This window comes from Bos indicus, chromosome X (assembly GCF_029378745.1).
Source record: "Bos indicus isolate NIAB-ARS_2022 breed Sahiwal x Tharparkar chromosome X, NIAB-ARS_B.indTharparkar_mat_pri_1.0, whole genome shotgun sequence".
Lineage (NCBI taxonomy): Eukaryota > Metazoa > Chordata > Mammalia > Artiodactyla > Bovidae > Bos > Bos indicus.
In genome coordinates, this window is record NC_091789.1 from 88,305,734 (window position 1) to 88,332,274 (window position 26,541).

Genomic DNA, 26,541 nt, shown 5'->3' on the forward strand with positions numbered 1-26,541 from the left:
TTCTATGTAGAGGATCATGTCGTCTGCAAACAGTGAGAGTTTTACTTCTTCTTTTCCAATCTGGATTACTTTTGTTTCTTTTTCTTCTCTGATTGCTGTGGCTAAAACTTCCAAAACTATGTTGAATAGAAGTGGTGAGAGTTGGCACCCTTGTCTTGTTCCTGACTTTAGGGGAAATGCTTTTAATTTTTCACCATTGAGGATGTTTGCTGTGGGTTTGTCATATATAGCCTTTATTATGTTGAGGTATGTTCCTTCTATTCCTGCTTTCTGGAGGGTTTTTATCATAAATGGATGTTCAATTTTGTCAAAGGCTTTCTCTGCATCTATTGAGATAATCATATCGCTTTTATCTTTCAATTTGTTAATGTGGTGTATTACATTGATTTATTTGCGGATATTGAAGAATCCTTGCATCCCTGGGATAAAGCCCACTTGGTCGTGATGTATGATCTTTTTAATATGTTGTTGGATCCTGTTTGCTACAATTTTGTTAAGGATTTTTGCATCTATGTTCACCAGTGTTATTGGCCTGTAGTTTGTGTGTGTGTGTGTGTGTGTGTGTGTGTGTGTGTGGCATGTTTGTCTAGTTTTGGTATTAGGGTGATGGTGGCCTCATAGAATGAGTTTGGAAGTTTATCTTCCTCTGCAATTTTCTGAAAGAGTTTGTGTAGGATATGTGTTAGCTCTTCTCTAAATTTTTGGTAGAATTCAGCCGTGAAGCCATCTGGTCCTGGGCTTTTGCTTGCTGGAAGATTTCTCATTACAGTTTCAATTTCTGTGCTTGTGATGGGTCTGTTAAGATTTTCTATTTCTTCCTGGCTCAGTTTTGGAAAGTTATACTTTTCTAATAACTTGTACATTTCTTCCAAGTTGTCCATTTTGTTGGCCTATAGTTGCTGATAGTAGTCTCTTATGATGCTTTGTATTTCTGTGTTGTCTGTTGTAATTTCTCCATTTTCATTTCTAATTTTCCTGATTTGATTCTTCTCCCTTTGTTTCTTTATGAGTCTGCTTCATGGTTTGTCAATTTTATTTATCTTCTCAAAGAACCAGCTTTTGGCTTTGTTGATTATTGCTATGGTCTCTTTTGTTTCTTTTGCATTTATTTCTGCCCTAATTTTAAAGATTTATTTCCTTCTACTAACCCTGGGGTTCTTCATTTCTTCCTTTTCTAGTTGCTTTAAGTGTAGAGTTAGGTTATTTATTTTACTTTTTTCTTGTTTGTTTAGGTAAGCCTGTATTGCTATGAACCTTTCCCTTAGCACTGCTTTTACAGTGTCCCATAGGTTTTGGGTTGTTGTGTTTTCATTTTCTTTCATTTCTATGCATATTTTGATTTCTTTTTTTATTTCTTCTGTGATTTGTTGGTTATTCAGAAGCGTATTGTTCAGCCTCCATATGTTGGAATTTTTAATAGTTTTTCTCCTGTAATTGACATCTAATCTTACTGCATTGTGATCAGCAAAAAGGTGCTTGGGATGATTTCAATTGTTTTGAATTTATCACGGCTAGATTTATGGCCCAGGATGTGATCTATCCTGGAGAAGGTTCCGTGTGCACTTGAGAAAAAGGTGAAATTCATTGTTTTAGGGTGAAATGTCCTATAGATATCAATTAGTTTTAACTGGTCCATTGTATCATTTAAAGTTTATGTTTCCTTGCTAATTTTCTGTTTTATTGATCTATCCATAGGTGTGGATATCTATCCATACGGGTATTAAAGTCTACCACTATTACTGTGTTATTCTTAATTTCCCCTTTCATACTTGTTAGCATTTGCCTTACATATTGCAGTGCTCCTGTGTTTGGTGCATATATATTTATAATTCTTGTATCTTCTTCTTGGAGTGATCCTTTGACCATTATGTAGTGTCTTTCTTTGTCTCTTTTCACAGCTTTTATTTCAAAGTCTATTTTATCTGATATGAGTATTGCTACTCCTGCTTTCTTTTGGTCTCCATTTGTGTGCAATATCTTTTTCCAGCCTTTCACTTTCAGTCTGTATGTGTCCATTGTTTTCAGGTGGGTCTCTTGTAGACAGCATATATAGGGCTCTTTTTTTTTTTTTTTCATCCATTCATCCAGTCTTTGTCTTTTGGTTGGGGCAGTCAACCCATTTACAAATAAGGTAATTATTGATAAGTATGATCCTGTCGCTATTTACTTTCATGTTTTGGGGTCAAGTTTATACACCTTTTCTGTTTCCTTTCTAGAGATGGTTTAGCATTTGTTGAGGAGCTGGTTTGGTGGTGCTGAATTCTCTCAGCTTTTGCTTCACTGTAAAGCATTTGATTTCTCCTTCATATTTGAATAAGATCCTTTCTGGGTACAGTAATCTGGGTTTTAGGTTTTTCTCTTTCATCACTTTAAATATGTCCTGCCATTCCCTTCTGCCCTGAGAGTTTCTATTGAAATATCAGCTGTTATCCTTATGGGAATCCCCTTGTGTGTTATTTGTTGTTTTTCCCTTGCTGCTTTTAATATTTGTTCTTTGTGTTTGACCTTTGTTAATTTGATTAATATGTGTCTTGGGGTGTTTTGCCTTTGGTTTATCCTGTTTGGGACTCTCTGGGTTTCTTGGACTTGGGTGACTATTTCCTTCCTCATTTTAGGGAAGTTTTCAACTATTATCACTTCAAGTATTTTCTCATGGCCTTTCTCTTTGTCTTCTTCTTCTGGGACTCCTATGATTGGAATGTTGGGGCATTTGACATTGTCCCAGAGGTCTCTGAGGTTGTCTTCATTTCTTTTAATTGTTTTTTCTTTTTTCCTCTCTGCTTCATTTATTTCCACTTTTCTATCTTCTACCTCACTTATCCTATCTTCTGCCTCAGTTATTCTCCTGTTGGTTCCCTCTAGAGTATTTTTTATCTCATTTATTTCATTATTCATTATTGATTGCTTCTTTTATTTCTTCTAGGTCCTTGTTAAACATTTCTTGCATCTTCTCAGTCCTTGCCTCCAGGCCATTTATCTGTAACTCCATTTTGTTTTAAAAATTTTGGATCATTTTTACTATTAGTATTCTGAATTCTTTTCAGGTAGACTCTCTATCTCCTCCTCTTTTGTTTGGTTTGGTAGGCATTTATCCTGTTCCTTTACCTGCTGAGTATTTCTTTGCCTTTTCATTTTGTTTAGATTGCTGTTTCTGGGGTGGCCTTTCTGTATTCTGGCAGTTTGTGATTCCTCTTTATTGTGAAGGTTCCTTTCTATGGGTGTGGTTGGACGAGTAGCTTGTCAAGCTTTCCTGGTTAGGGAAGCTTGCGTCCGTGTTCTAGTGGGTGGAGCTGGATTTCTTCTCTCTGGAGTGCAATGAAGTGTCCAGTAGTGAGTTTTGAGATGTCTATGGGTTTGTTGTGACTTTGGGCAGCCTGTATATATAAGCTCAGGGCTATGTTCCTGAGATGCTGGAGAATTTGCATGGTATGTCTTGCTCTGGAACTTGTTGGACCTTGGGTGGAGCTTGGTTTCAGTGTAGGTATGGAGGCTTTTGGATGTGCTCTTATTAATTAATGTTCCCTGGAGTCAGGAGTTCTCTGATGTTCTCAGGTTTTGGACTTAAGCCTCCTGCCTCTGGTTTTCAGTCTTATTCTTACCATAGCCTCAAGACTTCTCCATCCATGCAGCACTGATGAAAAAACATATAGGTTAATGGAGAAAAGATTCTCCACAATGAGGGACACCCAGAAAGGTTCGCTGAGTTACATGGAGAAGAGAAGAGGGAGGAGGGAGAAATAGGTGATCAGAAGGAGAAGAGGGGGAATAAAAGGCAAGAAAGCAGTCTAGACAGTAATCAAACCCCTATGTGCTCTCCACAGCCTGGAACACCCAGCGAGGTTCACAGAGTTACATAGAGAAGAGGGAGGAAGGAGACAGAGGTCACCAGAAGTCAGTTCATTTGCTCAGTCATGTCTGACTCTTTGTGACCCCATGAACTGCAGCATGCCAGGCCTCCCTGTCAATCACCAACTCCTGGAGTCCACCCAAACCCATGTCCACCAAGACGGTGATGCCATCCAACCATCTCATCCTCTGTCATCCCCTTCTCCTCCCGCCCTCAATCTTTCCCAGCATCAGGGTCTTTTCAAATGAGTCAGTGCTTCGCATTAGGTGGCCAACCTATTGGAGTTTCAGCTTCAACATCAGTTCTTCCAGTGAACACCCAGGACTGATCTCCTTTAGGATGGACTGGTTGGATCTCCTTGCAGTCCAAGGGACTCTCAAGAGTCTTCTCCAACACCACAGTTCAAAAGCATCAGTTCTTTGGTGCTCAGGTTTTTTTACAGTCCAACTTTCACATCCATACATGACTACTGTAAAAACCGTAGCCTTGACTAGACAGAACTTTGTTGGCAAAGTAATGTCTCTGCTTTTGAATATGCTATCTAGGTTGGTCATAACTTTCCTTCTAAGGAGTCAGTATCTTTTAATTTCATGGCTGCAGTCACCATCTGCAGTGATTTTGGAGCCCCCAAAAATAAAGTCTGACACTGTTTCCCCACTTATTTCCCATGAAGTGATGGGGCCAGATGCCATGATCTTCGTTTTCTGAATGTTGAGCTTTATGCAAACTTTTCAACTCTACTTTTTCACTCTCATCAAGAGGCTTTTTAGTTTTCTTCACTTTCTGCCATAAGGGTGGTATCATCTGCATATCGGAGGTTATTGATATTTCTCCCAGCAATCTTGATTCCAGCTTGTTCTTCTTCCAGCTCAGCATTTCTCATAATGTACTCTGCATATAAGTTCAATAAGCAGGGTGACAATATACAGCCTTGACGTACTCCTTTTCTTATTTGGAACGAGTCTATTGTTCCATGTCCAGTTCTAACTGTCGCTTCCTGACCTGCATATAGGTTTCTCAAGAGGCAGGTAAGGTGGTCTGGTATTCCCATCTCCTTCAGAATTTTCCACAGTTTATTGTGATCCACACAATCAAAGGCTTTTGTATAGTCAGTAAAGCAGAAAAAGATGTTTTTCCGGAACTCTCTTGCTTTTTCGATGATCCAGTGGATGTTGACAATTTGATCTCTGGTTCCTCTGCCTTTTCTAAAACCAGCTTGAACATCTGGAAGTTCATGGTTCACGAATTGCTGAAGCTTGGCTTGGAGAATTTTAAGCATTACTTTACTAGCATGTGAGATGAATGCAATTGTGTGGTAGTTTGAGCATTCTTTGGCATTGCCTTTCTTTGGGATTAGAATGAAAACTGACCTTTTCCAGTCCTGTGGCCACTGCTGAGTTTTCCAAATTTATTGGCATATTGAGTGCACCACTTTCACAGCATCATCTTTCAGGATTTGAAATAGCTCAACTGGAATTCCATCACCTCCACTAGCTTTGTTCGTAGTGATACTTCCTAAGGCCCACTTGACTTCACATTCCAGGATGTCTGGCTCTAGGTGAGTGATCACACCATCGTGATTATTTTGGTCATGAAGATCTTTTTTGTACAGTTCTTCTGTGTATTCCTGCCACCTCTTCTTAATATCTTCTGCTTCTGTTAGGTCCATACCATTTCTGTCCTTTATCGAGCCCATCTTTGCATGAAATGTTCCTTTGGTATCTCTGATTTTCTTGAAGAGATCTCTAGTCTTTCCCATTCTGTTGTTTTCCTCTATTTCTTTGCATTGATCACTGAGGAAGGCTTTCTTATCTCTTCTTGCTATTCTTTGGAACTCTGCATTCAGATGCTTATATCTTTCCTTTTCGCCTTTGCTTTTCCCTTCTCTTCTTTTCACAGCTATTTGTAAGGCCTCCTCAGACAGCTATTTTGCTTTTTTGCATTTCTTTTCCATGGGGATGATCTTGATCCCTGTCTCCTGTACAATGTCACGAACCTCTGTCCATAGTTCATCAGGCACTCTATCTATCCGATCTAGTCCCTTAAATCTATTTCTCACTTCCACTGTATAATCATGAGGGATTTGATTTAGGTCATACCTGAGTGGTCTAGTGGTTTTCCCTACTTTCTTCAATTTAAGTCTGAATTTGGCAATAAGGAGTTCATGATCTGAGCCACAGTCAGCTCCCGGTCTTGTTTTTGCTGACTGTATAGAGCTTCTCCATCTTTGGCTGCAAAGAATATAATCAATCTGATTTCGGTGTTGACCATCTGGTGATGTCCATGTGTAGAGTCTTCTCTTGTGTTGTTGGAAGAGGGTGTTTGCTATGACTAGTGCATTTTATTGGCAAAACTCTATTAGTCTTTGCCCTGCTTCATTCCGTATTTATTTTAATTGGAGGATAATTACTTTACAGTGTTGTGATGGTTTTTGCCATACATCAGTATGAATCAGCCTCAGGTATACATGTGTCTCCCCATCCTGAACTCCCCTCCCACCTCCATTCCTACCCTATCCCTCTGCTGTCTCAGAGCACTGTCTTTGGGTGCCTGCTTCATGCATCAAACTAGTACTGGTCATGTATTTTACATATGGTAATAAACATGTTTCAATGCTATTCTCTCAAATCACCCCACCCTCACCTTTTCCCTCAGAGTCCAGAAGTCTCTTCTTTACATCTGTGTCTTTTGTTGTCTTGCATATAAGGTTGTCATTACCATCTTTCTAAATTCCATATATACACATTAATATACTGTATCAGTGTTTGTCTTTCTGACTTCACTCTGTATGATAGGCTCCAGGTTCATACACCTCATTAGAATTTACTCAAATGCATTCCTTTTTATAGTCTAGTAATAGTCCTTTGTGTATTTGTACCACAACTTACTTATCCATTCACCTGCGGATGGACATCTAGGTTGCTTCCATGTCCTAGATATTGTAAACGGTGCTTCAGTGAACATCAAGGTGTATGTGTCTCTTTCAATTCTGGTTTCCTTGGGGGGTGAATGCTTAGTATTTTAGTGAACCTTTGCTTCTGGCTTATGATCTTCACAAATATTGTTCAGTTTTGTTTCAGTTTTCCCCCTTAGAAGAGACAGGGGGGCATTCCAGTTCTGGAGTTGTGAATTTCCCCTTTCCCAGGTCAGTCAAGTTCTGGTAAAATAGTTTCTTTGAGCGTAGGCCTTAATAAGAAAAACAAAATGGTCAATGCATATTTTTAAATGGCTAATTTTCTTATCCGCTTTTCAGAATTACAGTAACATGATGGAATTTTTCTCAGATCTTCACTGTGAGAATCTGATAAGGCTCCTGTAGGTAAAACTCCCAAAAGCTTGGGAGTCCCCTAGGACTGGGCCTGCTTAAAATTTTTAACTCTCAAGCCTGTTCACACTGCTGCTGCTACTAAGTCACTTCAGTCGTGTCTGACTCTGTGTGACCCCATAGACGGCAGCCCACCAGGCTCTCCCATCCCCGGGATTCTCCAGGCAAGAACACTGGAGTGGGTTGCCATTTCCTTCTTCAATGCAAGAAAGTGAAAAGTGAAATTTTTCTATGCCTAGATTGTGCTAAAAGCTAGCCAGATAAAGAGTCTGTCAGTTCATAACACAGATATTTATAGAAAATAATCAGAGTGAAACACAACAGAGATGAACATCACACAATGGAAACATGGAGGAATGAACAAATACACCTAGTATCTGGTGCATGGTAGCTGCTTAATAAGTATTTGTACAAAAAAAAAAAAAAAAGTTCCTGATGTTAACATTGAGGTGAGGGTAATTAGAGACACTTTGGGAATGAGTTGGCATTTGAATTAAGCCTATGAAAGCTGAACACTTATGGACTTTACCACTTAAGAGGTTCACAGTGAGCCTCTAGCAATTTGCCAGTTATTGATTAGGTTTTCATAGTCCTGAACTGGTTCCCAAGGACTTTTCTGCTCTTGGGCTTATGCCCTATATGTTTTGATTTTCTGTGTCTGCTTGTCTGTTTCTTCAGCTTGCCCTATGACCTCAGTTCTCTGATGGAGCTAAGAGGAGTTGATTTTCAGGTTGTTCCATTTTTTTTTCTTCTTGTGTGAATGCAAGAGTTGACTTCCAAGCTCCTTGCATGCTTAACTGGAGTGCAAGGAAATTTTTTGATACCTCAAAGACATGTTTGTTGTAAAGTTTTCATTTTGTGAAAGCTCGTTAGAGTAACTATCTTTTAATTAATGTACTTTATTTTTCTTTTAAAGGGGTAAAATCTAGTATCTTGTGAAAAATTAACTTTTTTCATTTTTTTTTCTTCTTGAATAGATCCTAAATGCCCAGGAGATATTGATTTTCATAATAGTGACTGGGACATTAAGACAATCACCAGCTCCTTGAAATTCTACCTCAGGTATGTCTAATATGATTTGGAACATTGCTTTTCAGAAATGATCGAATTTGGATGGATGGAGATGGAGTTAATGTATCCCAATTTTGGGAGTTTAGATAGAATTGCTAAAGAAAAAAGAATGAAAAGAATTTTTGTTAAATAAAAATGTACATTAGGAGCCTTTTTTTAAATTGGGAATTTAAGCAAGGGAAACATCAAAATAATAGAATTATTATTGAAATGTGGGTTTCTGAAGAAAATTTGCTTTAAAAACAATTTGAAGGTTTGCCTTTATGCACAGATAGGGTGATATCACAGTGGGCTCACCAGCAAACTCAGGAGTTGGGAAAATTCAAGATTTTTAACCTGTATTGTTGGATAATAATAATTTTGAAACATTAAATTGCATTTACACATGCATAATTTGTGTATTTGTATGTCTTTTTTAATAATGTGAATAAAACCCAAAAAAATACAAATATAAAAAAGTTAGAACTTAAAAAGAAAAAAAAATGTTAGAACTAAATGAAGTGATGGCAGTAGGAAAAAATTAACTCATGAGCAAAATTTGGGGATGCACAATGACAGTTTATTGGTATAACTTTATACTGCATAAAATTATTTGTGACATATATACTTTTTAAACTCATTCATTTCTTACCATTTTCTATGTCCCATAGTATACACCATACTTTATGTGCTAAAATGTCTTTTCAGTTATTGTACTCTTTAGTCAATAAGATAGCTATTTATGATATGAGAAATGTCATTACTCCAAATAGATTGGGTCCCAGATATTGTTATTAAATGACCTTCTGCTATTGCATCATCTTAGAACTTTAAGTAAATATGAATGCTCTATTCAGGAGTATTTCTCTTGCATTTGCCAAAGAAGAAAATCACTGTTCTAAGAGGGTTTATTCTGTGCTGGGCAATATTCTAGTTGCTTATGTTGACAATATCATTGTTTTTCTCACAGTAATCTTATGAGGTAGGTGTTACCATACTTATTTTACAGATGAAGAATTACAACATACTTTCTCCCTCATTAAGTAATATTCATGATCACAATTCATATTATTTGAACCCAAGTATCTCTAACTTGTAAAGCCATTGGTATTAGAGCATCTTATTTCCCTATTCTCCACATCCCATAGGCTGTGACCTTCTTAGAATTGCTTGGGTAATTTAGTAAAGACATAGCAATCTGCTATGCACACTTCAGGAGACTCATGATGATGATAATAGTGCAAGTAAATGATTCTATGTCTCTAGCCTCTTTAAAAGGAGTTACTTTTTTAAGAGATTTACGTAGGGTAAGTCCCTCCCACATTTTACCTTTGCCAGATCATTGCATAATAAGCAGTGAAGCCCATTTGAAATATGAACGTGAGACTTTTGAATGGCCAGCACCTCCAATAAGAGATATTTATTGTTAAGAGTCTTATGAGCCTTTAATATGTACTAGCCAGTTAATACCTTTTCAATTTCTTTTTTTTTTAAATTGTATTGGTATCTTCAAAATGAACTTGCTTCATCTGTGTTTTAGATACCTAATTCACCCCTTGTCTCTAATATTCTAGAAAATTACTCTAAAAACCATCCCTTTTCTTTTCTGTATCTTTAACCTTTCTCATTTAATGGGTTCTTTCCTCTGAGCATACAAATAGGAAGACCCCAACCACAGAAAACTAACCAAAATGATCACATGGATCACAGCTTTGTGTAACTCAGTGAAATTATAAGCCATGCCATTTAAGGCCAGCCAAGACAGATGGGTCATAGTAGAGAGTTCTGGTAAAATGTGGTCCACTGGAGAGGGGAATGGCAAACCACTTCAGCACTCTTGCCTTGAGAACCCCATGAACAAATATGATCCAACATTGCACATCTCTCGAACCTTGTGTTTTGTTTCATTCATTCATTTTTTCCACCATTCACTAAACCATTCAGTAAACATTTCTTGAGTACCTACTCAGTGCCTAGCATAGTATCTGGCAGTTGGTACACAGTTGTGAGTAGATATGACCTTAAAAAGCTCATAGTTGGGACTTCCCTGGTGGTCCAGTGGTTAAGGGTCTGCCTGCCAATGCAAGGGTCACTGACTGAATCCCTAGTCAGGGGAGATACCATATGCCACAGCACAACTAACCCTGTGTGCTGTAACTACATTTGAGGGATATGACAGTAAAGAGTAGCCCCTACACTGCAACTACAGCAAAGCCCATACACAACAATGAAGACTCAGCACAGCCAAAAACAAATAAAACATTTTTTTTAAAGTTATAGTCCAGTGAAATGGACAGACAAAAAACAATTATACCAATATAATGAACTGTAATAAGTGCTCTGAAGGAAAACTGCAAAGTGGGATGCAGTCATATAATAAGAAAGCCTGATTTATTCTGGTTTTCGTTTTGAACTGAGGTTTGAATTATAACTTGGAGTCAACTGGCAGGGGGAGGCAGTTCCAGACAGAAATACCTTCATATGCAAAGACCTTGAAGCACAAGGAGGACTCTTTTAAGGAACTACATGTACCAGTATATGTGGAGTATTGAGTGTAGAGGGAGGGAGAGATATGTAGGGCCAGATCATTCAAGGCCTTTTAGGATATTTTTAGAATTGGAGTATGAATATATATTTAAAGGAATGGGAATATACTGAAAGATTTTAAGCAGGAGGTTATATGATGAGATTTGCATTTTGAAAAAATATAGAGATGAGATTAGAGAGAGACAAAATAAGTAGAGGTGGAAACCAGTTAGCAGGCTGTTGCTGTGGTCCTGGAAAGAGATTATGCTTCTGTGGGACTAGGGAGTAGCATTGGGAATAGACAGAAATAAGCATAGTCAAGAGATTTAGGGAATAAACTTGGATATGAAGATGGAGGAGAGGGAGATAAAAGAATGACTTCCACATTTCCAGCCCATGCAACCAAATGATGGTCATACATTTACTGATTTGGGAAACATTAAAAAAAAAAACCTCATTTGAGGGAGATGACAAATTAGGTTTTAGATATGTCAAATCTAGGTGTCTTTATAGAAACTAGGGCAAGAATTTTAAATAGGCAATCTGATATATAGGAAATGTATAGGAATGTAACTCAGAGAATTCTGGGCTTGAGTTAAAAAATTGGGGATCATCAACAGTGCAGATGACAACAGGAGGCAGGAGCTTAGATGAAATTGCCTAGTGAGATATTTCAGCCCTTCTCAATCTAGCTTCAGTGTATGAAGTAATACACACTCCCACCTTTACTTTTAATCTCCGAGTTTACTTTCTAACCCACTGCAAATCTGACTTGCGCCCTCTCCTCTATGAAGCTGCTCTTGCCAAGGTCACCAGTGATTCTCAATGCTAAACACAATGGATGATTGTCAATCTTTACCTTATTTGATCTCTTTGTAGCATTTGAAGCTGTTAACAAGCCCTCCTTGAAACTCTTTCTTCTTTTGGATTCTGTTAATCCATTACTTTTGGATTTTCTCTCACCTCTTTGATCACTTTAAGAAGTCTCTTTTATGGACTTTCTACCTGGTATTTCCCAGGGCTTTCTTCTCATTTTGCTACACTGGAGGAATGGAAAATACAAATATTTACAGGAACAAGGATATGAAAATGACTGAAGGACTACTTTCATATTAAACTACTTTCATATTAAACTTGTTGCCTATAAAACCCTTACTTGCATGGCAATCCCTTTGTTTATATATAAACAGCAATATTCTTTACTCCCGCAAACAACCATAGGAGCCCAATATAGACAGATCTTTCCATTTTTCAATAGAGACAGACAATATTGATCTTGTATGTGAAATACTCAATTTTTTTCATATTATGATGACTGATTCAATTCCATTTCTTTTTTACACACTCTTCTGGACTGGAAAGAAATGTTGAAAGACCTCATGTAACTGTTAGCTGCCAGTTCACCATCTGTCCTTGAGCCATGGTATTCGTTCTTATGGTTCTAATAAGCCCTGCTTCTCAGATCTGGAAAAGCACTTCATCCATCTTCCTAATAAACATCTGTCTTTGGTTATCCCAGAAACCCCTCAGACATAGCATCTCTACTTCCCTCTGAATCAATTTCTAATATGTTCAGTCCCAAACCAGATTACTCTGGTTTTGTGTACCCAAACCAGATTACTCTGTCCCTCATCAACATTAATCTTTCCCTTATAACTGTTGAAGGAGCTGTCTTTAATGTCTTTCAAATAACTCTCCTCACCCTTTCTTTCTACCCCTAATGGCACTATTTTCATTTAGGCTTTTATTATCTCTTGCCTATATTACTACAATAAGAGCAGTGGCAAGCAGTATAACATAATGATAAAGAACATGGCCTTGAGACAGACTGCTTACTTCCGCCACTTACTAACTATGTGGCTTAGGATGAACTATATAACTTTTCTGAAGCTCAGTTTCCTTATCTAAAAAATGAAGATAATATTAGTATCTACCTTACAGGGTTGTCATGAGAATTAAATGAGTAAATATATGTTAAACACTTAGAACAGTGACGAGTTTGCTATTATTACTATTATTAGTGGATTGCTTCCTTCTTCTCGGCCATGTACTACCCACTTTTATCATTGTACTTGTTACCTTACATTGCAAATTTTGTATATGATACTTTCCCCAACTAGACTGTTAGCTCCTTGAAGGTTTAGACTACGTCTAATTCATCTGGATCCCCAATACCTGGCACAATGCCAGTCACAAGTAGGTGTTCAGCCTATGTATATAGACCACACCACGCAGCATGTTGGATCTTGGTTCCTTGACCAGGGGTCAAACTCGTGCCCCTTGAAGTGGAATTACAGAGTTTTAACCACTGGATCACTAGGGAAGTCACTCAACCAGTATTTTTTGACTAAATAAAGAAACCTGTCTGAGCCTCAATTTCCTTTTCCATTAAACAGGGATTTGAATTACTTCTTCACAGGATTTTTGGAGGGATCAAATGGCAGGACAGATGTAAAAGAACTTGGAAACTGAGGAACTAATGAACTGTAAGGACTTCATAGTATCAATCGTAGTGGGTCCACTTTTTGCAGGGCTGGTTTTTGCCTCTTTTCACTTTGGGGAACTAGTTGGAGACCCTGCTCGAGGTCTCAGCTCATACTTTCTTCTGTTGAATTACGAGCAATGAGAATTCCTCTGACAAATTTTCAGATGAACAAAAAATGCATATAGTCATATCAATCTGTGAGCTCAGAAACTTCAGCTTTGCTTCTCACAGAACTGAGATTCTAAGGCCTCACTACTCCCTCCCCAAAGGAACTTACAGTCTTCATTAATTTCAGGAATCTTTCTGAACCTGTCATGACCTATAGACTTCACAAAGAGCTGGTCTCTGCTGCCAGTAAGTATTTATGTTACTTAGTTAATTGTGTTTTCCTGGCTTCTAACTAATATTTACAACAATAAGCCTAGAAGACTGCTTGAGTGAAAGTAAGGGAAAAAACAAACATACTTACAGGTTTTGTCCACTGTCAAATGAGGATATTCTTACTTGCTAACTCACGTGCTGTATTAGTTTTCATAAATTAGTGTTAGTTGAGTAAATTGGAGAAAACTGTCTAACTTGAGGGATGCAAAAGTTCTGAGGACTGGACTGATTGATTGTGCCTTATATCAGAACAAGCATATTGGCTCACATTGCCAGGAAACAACAAAATGGTTCCATTACAGTTATTGTTTCAGGTTTTTTTCAACACTTTGCCCTTTCAAATGGTTTTCAATTGTCTTGTGAATTATTACTCTTTATTTTTTTAGTGCTAGCATCACAATGTTTAGATTATGAGACCAGTGGTGAGACTGGAGGAGTACATAGGAAATAAGGTATATAGAATCACTCAAAAAGTTGGCAGCTGAAGAAGCATTAAAAGTTTTGGCTGAGGCCACTGTATGAGTATCCCTCCCTACCTCCATGTGACTCTTCTACATTGTGCCTTGTATAGTATTGAGGAAAAAGATGCAGGGGATTTGTCCTCATAATGAATCTTTGTTGAGGCAAGAGAGCCTTGATTTTTACTCTGAGCTCTCTCAGTAATTTTCCTAGGAATCCAGAGGCAGCAGCACACCTCCCAGTTCCACAAGGAAATTTGCTGGGCAAGCGTTTCCAGCTGGAAGTTTACATGCAGAGCTTTAAGAGCAACCTGCTGTTTCTAGAATTCTGACTTGTTCTGATACAGTCTTCTCTTCTCTCTTCTGTTTTATCTTCTCTTCTCTCTTCTATATTATTCTCCTTTCTAGACTAATTTATTTGTTTTTAATCTATGTTTTTATCTTATAGTCAGTCTCTGTCTTCCCCCTTCAGTGTCTTTGTTTCTTGGTCTCTTTCTGTCATTTTGTCCCTGTGTCTATATATCTCTCTCTTTTCATCTCTCAGACTATGTGTCTCTGATTATCTCTGCATGTGCACATGCATGGGTGTGTGTATGTGTGTCTGTGCATGAAAATTTGCTTAATCCAATTGCCCAGAAGGCAAAACTATCTCTCTGTTCTCTCTCAGAGTCTGACAACCTGGATTATCGATTGGGAGCTATTCACTCCCTGGTATATAAGCTACCAGAAAAGAACCGAGAGATGTTGGAACTTCTTATAAGACACTTGGTCAAGTAAGTAACTTCTAGGTTTTCAGGAAGAGTTCCTGTTAGAAGAATGACACACATGATAGCGCTACAGATAAACTTTCTTTAAGCTCATTAAGTCCCAACCCCCAATTGCTTCATCCTAGGCGATCTGAGTGCTCGGTGAGAAACATGATTTTGCCTTTATCCTTGTATGTATCTTATCCAGCTCATTGTGCATCTTATCTAAGGGGTTTTCTCAGTTTAGGGATTAATACCAGATAGAATGGATTAAACACAAGCTTTGCTGTCAGATAAATCTGGTTTCAAATACCAGCTCTACCCTTTAGCTTTATAATCTTAGGAAAAGCTCTCTTAACCTCTGTTTGGTCATCTTTAAAATAAGAGTAGTATTGCCTGCCCCTTAAGACTGTTATGTGGATTTGAATGAATACAGGTAAAGTGCCTGGGACATAGGAAGTTCTCAAGACATGGGAGTCATGATTATAGTCGCCTTCTTTGCTTGCGTATGGCAGGTAGGAAGAGATAGCAGCATTTCAGAATAGATCTGGTGATAGGCTCTAAGATGGGTGGGTATAAGGGGCATGTGTGCCCCACTGTGGTGCTTTCTGACCAGAGGGTTCAGTGTTGTGAATACAGATAAATTTACTTGACTCATAAAAGGCTGCTGTAAGGAAACAATGTGGAACAGAAAAAAGTACTATAGCCAGGAGTGAGCAAACCTGGGTTCCAGCATCAGTTCTGCTACTTGCTTTCTTGATGACCATTGACAGGTCACTCTTAAGGCCACTCCTACTGTGTTAAAAAGTAAATAAATGAGACAACAAGCTTAGAAAAAATGTGATGTATTCTAAGTCTATGCAACAAAATTAAGCTATCAGTACACTGATAAAAATGCATCTGGAAATCACTTCAAAAACAACATTCATATTTCCTCATTCTTTTTCATTCCTGTATAATGCTATATTGTTTGAATACACCATTATTTACACAAGTAGTCACTTATTGTTGGAGAATATCTCAAACACCTAGGGGATAGGTGGTGAATAGGGTGGGAGGGATAGGCATGGATGCTAGACTCCTCTGAGTCTGCCTCCTTTTGACTTTTGTGCCATATTAATATTTTACGTATCCAAATAGTAAAGTTAAATCAAAAGGAAAATAACACAAACTCTAAAATGAAATGCAAAAAAGAAAATGATTCTAAATATCAAATTCATAGCATACTAGTACAGAGAAAACAGTTATTTCATCAAACTTGTCAACACAGCTGCTAATTCATGCTAATAAAATATATTCTGAAAACAAGAAAAGTTGTGAAAAAGTTATAAGCATCACCCAGTAGGATTATTAGTACTATTATTAGTACAAGTTTTGCCAAGAGAATGCACTGGTTATAGCAAATACTCTCTTCCAACAACATAAGAGACAACTACACATGGACATCATCAGATGGTCATTACTGAAATCAGGTTGATTATAATCTTTGCAGCTGAAAATGGAGAAGCTCTATACAGTCAGCAAAAACAAGACCTGGAGCTAACTGTGGCTCACATCATTAACTCCTTATTGAAAAATTCAGACTAATATTGAAGAAAGTAGGGAAAACCACTAAGCCATTCAGGTATGAGCTAAATAAAGTCCCTTATGATTATACAGTGGAAGTGAAAAATAGACTCAAGGGATTAGATCTGATAGAGTGCCTGAAGAACTATGGATGCTGGTTTGTAACATTGTACAGGAGATGGTGACGAAAATGATCCCCAAGAAAAAGAAATGCAACAAAGCAAAACGGTTGTCTGAGGAGGCCTCACAAATAGCTGAGAAAAGAAGAGAAACTAAAGGCAAAGGAGAAAAGAAAAGATATACCTATCTGAATGCAGAGTTCCAAAAAACAGCAAGGAAAGATAAGAAAGCCTTAAGTGAAAAATGCAAAGAAATGGAGGAAATCAGTAGAATGGGAATGACTAGAGATCTCTTCAAGAAAATTAGATGCCAAGGGAACATTTCTTGCAGAGATGGGCACAGTAAACGACAGAAGCATTATGGACTTAACAGAAGCAGAAGACATTAAGAAGAGGTGGCAAGAATACACAGAACTATACAAAAGAGGCCTTAATGACCCAGATAATCATGATGGGTGTGATCACTCACCTAGAGCGAGATGTCCTGGAGTGTACATTCAAGTGGGCCTTAGGAAGCATTACTACAAGCAAAGCTAGTGGAGGTGATGAAATTCAATCTGAGCTACTTCAAGTCCTAAAAGTTGATGCTGTTAAAGTGCAGTTCTCAATATGCCAGCAAATTTGGAATACTTAGCAGTGGCCAAAAGACTGGAAAAGGTAAGTTTTCATTCCAATCCCAAAGAAGGGCAATCCCAAAGAATGTTCAAGCTACTGCACAGTTGTACTAATTTCACATGCTAGGAAGGTAATGCTCAAAATCCTTCAAGCTAGGCCTCAACAGTACACGAACCAAGAACTTCCCTGTGTACATGCTGGATTTAGAAAAGGCAGAAGAACCAGAGATCAAATTGCCAACATCTGTCAGATCATAAAGAAAGCAAGGGAATTCCAGAAAAACATCTACTTCTGCTTCATTGATTACATGAAAGCATTTGACTGTGTGGATCACAACAAACTGTGGAAAATTCTGAAAGAGTTGGGAATACTATACCACCTTACCTGCCTCTTGATAAACTTGTATTTTATCAAGAAGCAATAGTTAGAACCAGACATGGAACAATGAACTGGTTCAAAATTGGGAAAAGAGAATGACAATGCTGTATATTGCCACCCTGCTTATTTCAACTTATATGCAGAGTGCATGAGTGTGTGGTCAGTAGCTTTAGTCTTGTCCAAATCTTTGTGACCCTATGGACTATTGCCTGTCAGGCTCCTCTCTCCATGAGATTCTCTAGGCAAGAATACTGGAGTAAGTTGTTGGGCCCTCATCCAGGGGATCTTCCCCACCCAGGCATCAAACCTGGGTCTCCTTCATTTTCCAAATTGCATCATGTGAAATGCAGGGCTGGATGAATCACAAGCTGGAATCAAGATTGCCAGGAGAAATATCAATAACCTCAGATATGCAGATGATACCACTTTAATTGCAGAAAGTGAAGAGGAACTAAAGAGCATCTGGATGAAGGTGAAAGAGGAGAGTGAAAAGCTGGCTTAAAACTCAACACTCAAAAAACCAAGATCATGGCATCCAGTCCCATCACTTCAAGACAAATAAATGGGGAAAAAATGGAAACAGTGACAGACTTCATTTTCTTGGGCTCCAAAGTCACTGCAGATGGTGATTGCAGCCAGGAAATGAAAAGACACTTTCTCCTTGGAAGAAAAGCTATGACAAACCTAGAGAGTATATTGAAAAGCAGAGACATTACTTTGCCGACAAAGGTCCATCTAGTCAAAGCTATGGTTTTTCCAGTAGCCATGTACAGATGTGTGAATTGGACCACAAAGACGGCCAAACACCAAATAATTGATGCTTTTGTACTGTGAAGCTTTTGTACTGTGTTGGAGAAGACTCTTGAGAGTCCCTTGGACTGCAAGGTGATCAAAGCAGTCAGTCCTAAAGAAATCAACCCTGAATATTCATTGGAAGGACTGATGCTGAAACTGAAGCTCCAAAAGTTTGACTACCTGATGGGAAGAGCTGACTCATTGGAAAATGCACTGATGCTGGGAAAGGTTGAAAGCAGGAAGAGAAGGGGGTGACAGAGGATGAGATGGTTGGATGGCATCACCAACTCAATGGACATGAGTTTGAACAAACTCTGGGAGTTGATGATGGACAAGGAGGCCTGGCATGCTACAGTCCAGGAGTTCACACAAAGTTGGTCATGACTGAGGGACTGAGCAGCAACAACACTCTACACAAAAATAAGCTCAAAATGGATTAAAGATCTAAATATAAGGCCTGATACTATAAGTCTTAGAGGGAAACATAGATAAGCCATTCTTTGACATAAATTTTAGCAATTTTTTTTAGATCTGTTTCCTAAGGCAAAGTAAACAAAAGCAAAAGAAAACTGGGACCTAATTAAATGTAAAAGCTTTCGAACAGCAAAGGAAACCATCAATGAAATGAAAAGAAATTCTATTGAATTGTAGAAAATATTAGTATATGATAAGACTAATAAGAGGTTAATATCTAAAATATATAATCAACTCATGCAACTAAATATCAAAAAAGTGAACAACCTGATTAAAAAACAGAAAAAGGAATAACATTTTTCAAAAGATGATATACGATGATCACCAGGCTCATGAAAAGATGCTCAACACTAATAATAATCAAAGAAAGCAAATAAAATTGCATTCAGATATCACCTCATAAACATGTCAGAATGACTATCATTAGTGGGGATTGGGAGGTTGGGATTTATATGAAGACCTACAAGAGCCCAGAACTAATGCGAAAAAAGATGTCCTTTTCATTATAGAGGACTGGAATGCAAAAGTAGGAAGTCAAGAAACACCTGGAGTAACAGGCAAATTGGGCCTTGGAATACGGAATGCAACAGGGCAAAGGCTAATAGAATTTTGCCAAGAAACGCACTGGTCATAGCAAACACCATCTTCCAACAACACAAGAGAAGATTCTATACATGGACATCACCAGATGGTCAACACCGAAATCAGATTGATTATATTCTTTGCAGCCAAAGATGGAGAAGCTCTATACAGTCAACAAAAACAAGACCAGGAGCTGACTGTGGCTCAGATCATGAGCTCCTTATTGCCAAATTCAGACTTAAATTGAAGTAAGTAGGGAAAACCACTAGACCATTCAGGTATGACCTAAATCAAATCCCTTATGATTATACAGTGGAAGTGAGAAATAGATTTAAGGGCCTAGATCTGATAGACAGAGTGCCTGATGAACTGGATGGTGGTTTGTGACATTATACAGGAAACAGGGATCAAGACCATCCCCATGGAAAAGAAATGCAAAAAAGCAAAATGGCTATCTGGGGAGGCCTTACAAATAGCTGTGAAAAGAAGAGAAGAGAAAAGCAAAGGCAAAAAGAAAAGCTATCACCATCTGAATGCAGAGTTCCAAAGAATAGCAAGAAGAGATAAGAAAGCCTTCCTCAGCAATCAATACAAAGAAATAGAGGAAAACAACAGAAAGACTAGAGATCTCTTCAAGAAAATTAGAGATACCAAGGGAACATTTCATGCAAAGATGGGCTCGATAAACGACGGAAATGGTATGGACCTAACAGAAGCAGAAGATATTAAGAAGAGGTGGCAAGAATACACAGAAGAACTGTACAAAAAAGATCTTTACAACCCAGATAGCCACGATGGTGTGATCACTGACCTAGAGCCAGACATCCTGGAATGTGAAGTCAAGTGGGTCTTAGAAAGCATCAGTATGAACAAAGCTAGTGGAGGTGATGGAATTCCAGTTGAGCTATTTCAAATCCTGAAAGATGATGCTGTGAAAGTGGTGCACTCAATATGCCAGCAAATTTGGAAAACTCAGCAGTGGCCACAGGACTGAAAAAGGTCAGTCTTCATTCCAATCCCAAAGAAAGGCATTGCCAAAAAATGCTCAAACTACCACACAATTGCACTCATCTCACACACTAGTAATGCTCAAAATTCTCCAAGCCAGGCTTCAGCAATATGTGAACCATGAACTTCCAGATGTTCAAGCTGGTTTTAGAAAAGGCAGAGGAACCAGAGACCAAATTGCCAACATCTGCTGGATCATCGAAAGAGCAAGAGAGTTCCAGAAAAACATCTATTTCTGCTTTATTGTCTATGCCAAAGCCTTTGATTTTGTGGATCACAATAAACCATGGAAAATTCTGAAAGAGATGGGAATACCAGACCAGCTGACCTGCCTCTTGAGAAATCTGTATGCAGGTCAGGACGCAACAGTTAGAACTGGACATGGAACAACAGACTGGTTCCAAATAAGAAAAGGAGTATGTCAAGGCTGTGTATTGTCACCCTGCTTATTTAACTTCTATGCAGAGTACATCATGAGAAACTCTGGGCTGGAAAAAGCACAAGCTGGAATCAAGATTGCCGGGAGAAATATCAATAACATCAGATATGCAGATGACACCATCCTTATGGCAGAAAGTGAAGAGGAACTAAAAAGCCTCTTGATGAGAGTGAAAGAGGAGAGTGAAAAAGTTGGGTTCAAGCTCAACATTCAGAAAACTAAGATCATGGCATCTGGCCCCATCATTTCATGGGAAATAGATGGGGAAACAGTGGAAACCGTGTCAGACTTTATTTTTGGGGGCTCCAAAATCACTGCAGATGGTGACTGCAGCCTTGAAATTAAAAGACGCTTACTCCTTGGAAGGAAAGTTATGACCAACCTAGATGGCATATTCAAAAGCAGAGACATTACTTTGCCAACAAATGTCCGTCTAGTCAAAGGTCTGGTTTTTCCAGTGGTCATGTATGGATGTGAGAGTTGGACTGTGAAGAAAGCTGAGTGCTGAAGAATTGATGCTTTTGAACTGTGGTGTTGGAGAAGACTCTTGAGAGTCCCTTGGCCTGCAAGGAGATCCAACCAGTCCATTCTGCAGGAGATCAGCCCTGGGTATTCTTTGGAAGGAATGGTGCTAAAGCTGAAACTCCACTAGTCTGGCCACTTAATGCGAAGATTTGAGTCAATGGAAAAGACTCTAATACTCGGAGGGCTTGAGGGCAGGAGAAAAAGGGGATGACAGAGGATGAGATGGCTGGATGGCATCACTGACTCCATGGACGTGAGTTTGAGTGAACTCCAGGAGATGATGATGGACATGGAGGCTTGGCGTGCTGCGATTCAAAGAGTCAGACTCTCTGCGTCTCAAAGAGTCGGACCCTACTGAGCGACTGAATTGACTGACTGATATATATATATATATATATATATATATATATATATATATATATATATATTGCAACCTACTATATTGCAAAGGGTAGTCTACCCAATGATCCATGGTGATCTAAATGTGAAGAATATCTCCAAAAACGTAGAGATATTTATATGTACGTCTGGTACACTTTGCATCATAGCAGAAACTAACACAACATTGTAAAGCAACTATACTCCAAGAAAAATTAATTAAAAAAAAAACAAAAACAGACTCGCCCATGCACTGATGGTAAATTAATCTGTTACAAAGGAGACAAGACTACCCAACGTTGGAAAGAAGCTTTTCAACAAGTGGTGCTCGGAAAACTGGATAGCCACGTGTGAAAGAATATTTTAGATCATTCCTTTACTTCATACACATAAATAAACTTAAAATGGATTTAAAGACCTAAATGTGTGACTAGACACTATAAAACTCCTAATGGAAAGCATTGGCAGAACACTGTCTGACATAAATCACAGCAACATCTTTTTTATTCCCTCTCCTAGAATAATGGAAATAAAATCAAAAATATATGAGGCCTACTTAAAAGCTTTTGCACAGCAAAGGAAACAGTAAACAAAACGAAAAGACAACCCACGTATTGGGAGAAAATACTTGCAAATGATGTGACCGATAAGAAATTAGTCTCCAAAACTTGCAAACAGCTTATGAGGCTTAATTGCATCAGAACAAACAACCCACTCAAAAAATGAGCAGAAGACCTGAATAGACATTTCTCCAAAGAGGGTGTACAGATGACCAATAGGCATATGAAAAGATATTCAATATCAGAGAAATACAAATCAATATTATAAAGAGATATCACCTTACTGCAATCAAAATAACTATCATCAAAAAGTCCACAAAAAACAAACGTTGAAGAGAGTGTTGAGAGAAGGGAACCCTCCTACACTCTTAGTAGGAATGTAAATTGGTACAGTCTCTATGGAGAATAGTATGGAGGTTCCTTAAAGAACTAAAAAATAGAGCTATCATATGACCCTGCAGTCCCACTCCTGGGCATATATCTGGGAAAAATAAAACATGATCTGAAAGTATACATTCAACCCAATGTTCATCTTAGCACTGCTTACAATAGCCAAGACATGGAAGCAAGGTAAATGTCCATCAACAAACGAATGGATAAAGAAGTGGTACATATATACAATGGAATATTACTCAGCCATCAAAAGAATGAAGGAATGCCATTTGCAGTAACATGGATGAACCTAGAGAGTGTCATGCAGAGTAAGTTAAACAGAGAAGGAGAAATATCATATGGCATCTATTATATGTGGAATCTAAAAAGAAATGATACAAATGAACTTAACTTACAAAACAGAAAGAGACTTACAGACTTAGAAAATGAATTTATGGTTGCCTGGGGGGAAGGGAGAATTAGGGACTTTGGGAACATCATATACACATTGCTATATTTAAACTGGATAACCAACAAAGACCTATTGATAGCACATGGAACTCTGCTCAATGTTATGTGCCAGCCTGGATGGCAGGGGAGTGGGGTGTGGGAGAGAATGAATACAAGTATATGTATGGCTGAGTCCATTTGCTGTTCACCTGAAACTGCCACAACATTGTTAATCAGCTATAAAGGGTTAGTAGAAGGAAAGAAATATTAAAAATTAGGGCAGAAATAAATGCAAAAGAAAAAAAGAGACCATAGCAAAAATCAACAAAGCCAAAAGCTGGTTATTTGAGAAGTTAAATAAAATTGATAAACCATTAGCCAGACTCATTAAGAAACAAAGGGAGAAAAATAAAATCAACAAAATTAGAAATGAAAATGGAGAAATCACAACAGACAACACAGAAATACAAAATCATAAGAGCCTACTATCAGGAACCATATGCCAATAAAATGGACAATTTTGAAGAAATGGACAAATTCTTAGAAAAGTATAATTTTCCAAAACTGAACCAGGAGAAAATAGAAGATCTTAACAGACCCATCATAAGCACAGAAATCGAAACTGTAATCAGAAATCTTCCAGCAAACAAAAGCCCAGGACCAGATGGCTTCACAGCTGAATTCTACCAAAAATTTAGTGAAGAGCTAATACCTCTCCTACTCAAACTCTTCCAGAAAATTGCAGAGGAAGGTAAACTTCCAAACTCATTCTATGAGGCCACCATCACCCTAATACCAAAACCAGACAAAGATGCCACAAAAAAAGAAAACTACAGGCCAATATCACTGGTGAACATAGATGCAAAACTCCTTAACAAAATTCTAGCTAACAGGAGCCAACAACATATGAAAAAGATCATACATCATGACCAACTGAGCTTTATTCCAGGGATGCAAGGATTCTTTAATATCTTCAAATCAATCAATGTGATACACCACATTAACAAATTGAAAGATAAAAACTATATGATTATCTCAATAGATGCAGAAAAAGCTTTTGATAAAATTCAACATCCATTAATGACAAAAACCCTCCAGAAAGCAAGCATGGAAGGAACATACTTCAACATAATAAAAGCCATATATGATAAAGCCACAGCAAACATTATCCTCAATGGTGAAAAATTGAAAGCATTTCCCCTAAAGTCAGGAACAAGACAAGGATGCCCACTCTCACCACTACAATTCAACATAGTTTTTGAAGTTTTGGCCACAGCAATCAGAGCAGAAAAAGAAATAAAAGGAATCCAGATTGGAAAAGAAGAAGTAAAACTCTCACTGTTTGCAGATGACATAATCCTCTACATAGAAAACCCTTAAGACTCCACCAGAAAATTACTAGAGCTAATCAATGAATATAGTAAAGTTGCAGGATATAAAATTAACACACAGAAATCCCTTGTATTCCTATACACTAATAATGAGAAAACAGAAAGAGAAATTAAGGAAACAATTCCATTCACCATTGCAACGAAAAGAATAAAATACTTAGGAATAAATCGAGCTAAAGAAACAAAAGACCTATATATAGAAAACTATAAAACACTGATGAAAGAATTCAAAGAGGACACAAATGGATGGAGAAATATACCATGTTCATGGATTCGAAGAATCAATATAGTGAAAATGGGTATACTACGCTAAGCAATGTATAGATTCAATGCAATCCCTATCAAGCACTAATTGTATTTTTCCGAGAACTAGAACAAATAATTTCACAATTTATATGGAAATATACCCAATACAAAACAAAAAGTTTAAAGTTTGGTGGAAAAAAACATAGGCAACAGCAACTTTTTTTTATGTTGAGAAAGGTAAGCACAAAGTGTCATGCAGTATTTAAGTAACAGATACTCACTGGAAAAGCAAGGGTGTAAGGGTGAGTAAGAGGAAAATAAATTTTAATTGATAGCTCAGAAAAGTATTAATTTTATAATATGTTTTGAATAAGTAAAATGTGACACATTTTAACCTACTACACTTTTCATACAGAGAAGGTAGCATTTGGCAGAATTTAAAAATAAAAATACAGCTTTTATTGAAAAAATAAATAAGACTTTGGATATGAATGTTGCTTGATGTCACTAATTATTTTTGAGGAGAATTAATAAAAAGGAATTCCATATGGATGCTCCAGTTCCTACATGATTTGTAACTTTCTCCCCTAAGTTCCACAGTGTATCATAAGGATAAGTGGTAACATCCTGGATCTAAGGGATGCTTTTTTTTCTTTCTTTCTTTATTTTTTGGATTGAAGGATAACTACAATATTGTGTTGCTTTCTGCCATACATCAACATGGATTAACTATAGGTATACATATGTCCCCTCCCTCTTGAGACTTCCTCCTGCCCCATCCCATCTCTCTATGTGGTTACAGAGCCCTGGTTTGAGTTCCCTGAGTCATACAGCAAATTCCCAGTGGCTATCTCTTTTACATATGGCAGTGTATATTTCCATGTACTTTCTCCATTCATCCCACCCTCTCCTTTCTACCACCCCACCGTGTCCATAAGTCTGTTCTCTATGTCTGCATCTCCATTGCTGTGCTGCAAATAGGTTCATCATTACAATCTTTCTATATTCCATATATATGTGTTAATATACAATATTTGTTTTTCTCTTTCTGACTTACTTCACTCTGTATTATAGGTTTTAGGTTCATCCACCTCATTAGCACCGACTCACATCCATTCCTTTTTATAGCTGAGTAACATGACGTTGTATATATGTACCACACCTTCTTTATCCATTCATCAATCGATGAACATCTAGGTTGCTTCCATGTCCTAGTTATTGTAAATAGTGCTGCAGTGAACATGGGCTTGTTGTTGTTCTGTTGCTAAGTCATGTCTGAGTCTTTGTGACCTCATAAACTGCAGCATGCCAGGCTTCCCTGTCCTTCACCATCTCCTGGAGTTTGCTCAAACTCATGTCCATTGAATCAGTGTTGCCATCCAACCATCTCATCCTCTGTCACCCCCTTCTCCTCTTGCCCTCAATCTTTCTGAACATAGGGTCTTTTCCAATGCACCACCTCTTCCCATCTGGTCGCCAAAGTATTGGAGCTTCAGCTTCAGCATCAGTCCTTCCAATGAATATTCAGGGTTGATTTCATTAGGATTCACTGCTTTGATCACCTTGCTGTCCAAGAAACTCTTAAAAGTCTTCTCCAGTGTTCATAACCATGTCAATTACAAATGCCAAGATGTGGAAGCAACCTAAGTATCCATCAATAGATGAATTGATAAAGCAGCCAAGGTATATATATGTACAATGGAATACAACTAAGCCACAAGAGGAATTAAATTTTGTCATCTGCAACAACATGTATAGACTTGGAGGGTATTATGCTAAGTGAAATAAGTCAGATAGAGAATGACAAATACTGCTTGTTATCATT

General features: G+C 37.9%; 1 protein-coding gene across 5 annotated transcripts in view; it reads left to right on the forward strand.

The window, feature by feature from the left end:
* The window catches only part of OPHN1 (oligophrenin 1), a 627,556-nt gene that overhangs the window by 453,910 nt on the left and 147,105 nt on the right, over positions 1–26,541 (forward strand). For 4 of the 5 annotated variants that reach the window (XM_070784715.1, XM_070784720.1, XM_070784717.1 and 1 more), the window contains 3 exons: positions 8,150–8,234; positions 13,529–13,587; positions 14,740–14,845. In XM_070784715.1, the coding sequence (XP_070640816.1) occupies positions 8,150–8,234; positions 13,529–13,587; positions 14,740–14,845 (250 nt within the window). The remainder of the gene's footprint in view (positions 1–8,149; positions 8,235–13,528; positions 13,588–14,739; positions 14,846–26,541) is intronic. The other variant, XM_070784718.1, reaches the window with a different exon arrangement.